Here is a 3,227-nt window from a genome sequence, read left to right on the forward strand (position 1 = left end):
GAGCGCTATGAGGCACTCTAGGTTTATCCTATAGTGACCAGAGGGAGGTGGGCACATGAGAATCAAGCTACACCCCATCCTTCACCCCAGGCTGCAAGGTGATTGAGATGAACTTGCACTGGAGCTGGTGGTTTGTTGCCACCTGTGATGCCCAGGTGCACTTACACCAAGGTGAGAAACTTCTGGGGGTCAGAAGTCAGGGGGAAATGAGTCTGTTGCTCACATCAAGGCCTTCTGATAAGCTCCTTCACTTCTTCTGGAACGCCTTCTCCAGAGTTTGTATCACTTCCTTGTTTCTGAGTGTGTAAATGAAGGGGTTCAACAAGGGAGTTACAACTGTGTTAAAGATATTAACAAGCTTGTTCAGATCCAAGGAGTTTTGGGCTGACGGCTTGACATACAAGAATATAATGGAGCCATACCATACTGTAACGACTGTGAGATGGGCAGAGCAGGTGGAAAAGGCCTTCTTCCGGCCCTGGGCTGATTGGATTCTCAGGATGGTAGAGATGATGTACATGTAGCAGACTAGCGTAACCACACAGGAGACCACCACAACAATTATGGAGACGAGGAAGGTCGCCAGCTCCACGGGCCGTGTATCTGTGCAGGAGAGGGCGAGGCAGGAATCTATATCACAGAGAAAATGATTGATGACTTTTGGTCCACAGAATGTCAGCCTGGATGTCAAAAAGGCCAGCAGCGAGATGGCCAGAAAGCCTCCCAGCCAGGAGCCGAGGGCCAGCTGAGCAGAGGAGACATTGTTCATGAGGGAGTTGTATCTCAAAGGGTAACATATGGCTAAATAGCGGTCGTAGGCCATGACAGCCAGGAGAAAACATTCAGTGGAGCCTAGGGAGAGAAAAAAGAACAACTGAAGGATGCAGACTCTGAAGGAGATGGTCTGGCTAGTCCCCAGCATGACTCCCATAGCTTTGGGAACAACGCTCATTATGTACCAGATCTCCAGAAAGGAGAGATTACAGAGGAAAAAATACATTGGGGTATGGAGGTTCCTGTTTGCCCATACAAGGGCTATGATGGATGCATTGCCTGTTACTGTCAGGGAATACATCAGTGCAAACAGCACCACAAGGGACACCCGGAAATGCCACGTGCCTGGGAAACCCAAAAGGATGAATTCTTGCACAGCTGTCATGTTTCCCATGTCCCTCCAAGTGCAGAGGTCCACCTGTCAAGACAGAAAAGATCGTGTGGTAGTTTGAATGCCTAGGCTGGGCCTACTGGCAGGTAAACATGCTACCAGTAATTAAACAAGATCACCATCCCTGAAAATACAGCTTCTCCAGAGCAGGAAAAAGCTGTACCTGCGCTCCATACTCCATGAGGAAGAGACTGCACTGCAATACTTTAGGGAGGGTTTTGTCTACCTTGAATTAAAGATGTCAGCTAAATCATACCTATGTCTGTACAGTTGAATAGGACTCTGAAGACCAGGCAACACAGTCGAAGGAACCTGGAGAATTCTTTATCTGACCAAGTGCATGGGTCTTCTTTAGAACATGGTGACTCTAATGGCTTCTGAGAGATGAAAATCCTGTTCAGGGAAGTGCAAAAGACAGGCTGAGAGTCTTCACCTACATGAAAGGCTGTAGCACAGAGGAAGGGAATAACATAGCTGCACTCCGTAGGGCAAACAATACTGAGTTATGATTTCAGCAAATGAGACTGAGGTACCAGTAAACGATGAGGAGAACATGACACTGGAGAAGATTTTCTGACCTCTTATAGGCCAGCTGATCACAAGGGCTTCAGGCTGAAGCGACAGTGTCACAGGACAACAGAGTAGAATGACAGGCGTTACTTAAGAACTCATGGTCTCCTAAATTTACCTTTTTCCAAGTCCTCAGGACTGGAAGCTTTCAGAATTACCTCTATTACCTCCATTTAGGTCTGCTTCTCAACATAGCTACGCAGGAGGTGTAGGACTCACCTCCATAATTTTGCCATCTGAAAGTCATGGGAAGAATCTATGCTGACCACATTTAAACAACAACAACAACAGTAACAATAATAATAATAATAATAATAAAAAAAAATCATATCTGACCGCCTCAGCTGAAGTCCCTTCCTTCTCAATGGATACAAAAACAGGAGGCATGGCTTACCTTGTTTCATAGAGATGGCTAAAAGCACTCTAGAAGTGCCAATTTCTCCCCGAGGACTAGGATAGGAGTCTAGCAACCAGCTCAGGTGGACAAGTCAGACATGTCAACTTGGGCAGAGGCATCCCTGTATCTATCACCTCTTGCAGGCCAAATTCACTAAGCTGAATCCCACCCAACATAACTCTGTTGAGAAGCCAGCTGATCTGAGGGGTTTAAGCTACTTCCTCCTTCCAGTTAATGGAGGCAGAACAGTACCTCCAGAGAAGAACTGATCTCTTCCTCAGGGGTGTGTCTAAGACAGATGGGGTTGAATCATCATCTGAAGAGTCTCTTTCTTTCCTTTCATCCTCCTTAGGAACATATATGCAAAATCTCACATGGCTAGAACAAAGAAATCCTCCTTAATGCATTTCTCTTTAAACGTGCCAGGCATTGAAAGTCTATACCAGATGTCCTGGGCAGGCGTCACTTACCAGCTCTGCCAATGGAAATGATCTAAACAAACTCTCTTCATGCAACATCATCTCTCCTCCAGATGAAGCCGTGATCCCCCTTGGCTGAAGGAAAACAGAGGAAAGAGGGTGATTTATTGGAGCTGTTCTAGACAAGTGCCTCAGAAAGCATTGTCTCTCGCTATGGCAGGCTCCAGTCTCTCCACAAGAGAAGTGAAGATGAACACCTTCCTGACTCACTGCAAGATGTATCAAATTGCCTGATGGTGATTCCTCCCCTTCCACCCATTAGGTAGTGGCAGCTTGCACTCCTGCTTTTCTTTCCCCCTCACAGCCACCACTGTACCTCTACAAAGCGGGCTTAGTATGCACACACACACACACACACACACACAAACAGTAAATTATCTCCACTTTACCTCCGTGTAGTGACAGCATACAGCAGAGAATTACAAGACAGGCAAAATCTTCACAGCCAAAAGACTGTGAACAAATGCCTTTTTCCTGCTGAGAACTCCCCCAGCATCCCTAGCATAAAAACATCCCCACACCCACCTTGTTAGCACACTGAAGCTCCAACTGGCTATGCAGAGGAGACTGTTTTGAATTTTTCCTCTGTGTGCCACAGGGAGTTTGATCTCTTGGG

At 46.6% G+C, this 3,227-nt stretch overlaps 1 protein-coding gene across 1 annotated transcript; it reads right to left on the reverse strand.

Moving 5' to 3' along the window:
- Positions 1 to 247: 247 nt before the first annotated feature.
- LOC136994381 (olfactory receptor 6F1-like) lies at positions 248 to 2,681 on the reverse strand. The gene is made up of 2 exons (XM_067311998.1): positions 2,603 to 2,681; positions 248 to 1,192 (listed from the first exon to the last, which is right to left on the reverse strand). Exons 1-2 carry the CDS (start codon positions 2,651 to 2,653, stop codon positions 248 to 250), a joined length of 996 nt encoding a protein of 331 aa, XP_067168099.1. The 5' UTR covers positions 2,654 to 2,681.
- Between the last annotated feature and the right edge of the window lie 546 nt (positions 2,682 to 3,227).

Source organism: Apteryx mantelli, chromosome 28 (genome assembly GCF_036417845.1).
Source record: "Apteryx mantelli isolate bAptMan1 chromosome 28, bAptMan1.hap1, whole genome shotgun sequence".
In the NCBI taxonomy this organism is placed as follows: domain Eukaryota; kingdom Metazoa; phylum Chordata; class Aves; order Apterygiformes; family Apterygidae; genus Apteryx; species Apteryx mantelli.

Excerpts from the sequence above, each read along its gene's own strand:
- LOC136994381 (XM_067311998.1), bottom strand. The coding sequence starts at position 2,653 with ATGATGTTGCATGAAGAGAGTTTGTTTAGATCATTTCCATTGGCAGAG. Across the intron at positions 1,193-2,602 it reads CATTTCCATTGGCAGAGCTG|GTGGACCTCTGCACTTGGAG; the intron begins GTAAGTGACGCC and ends CTGTCTTGACAG.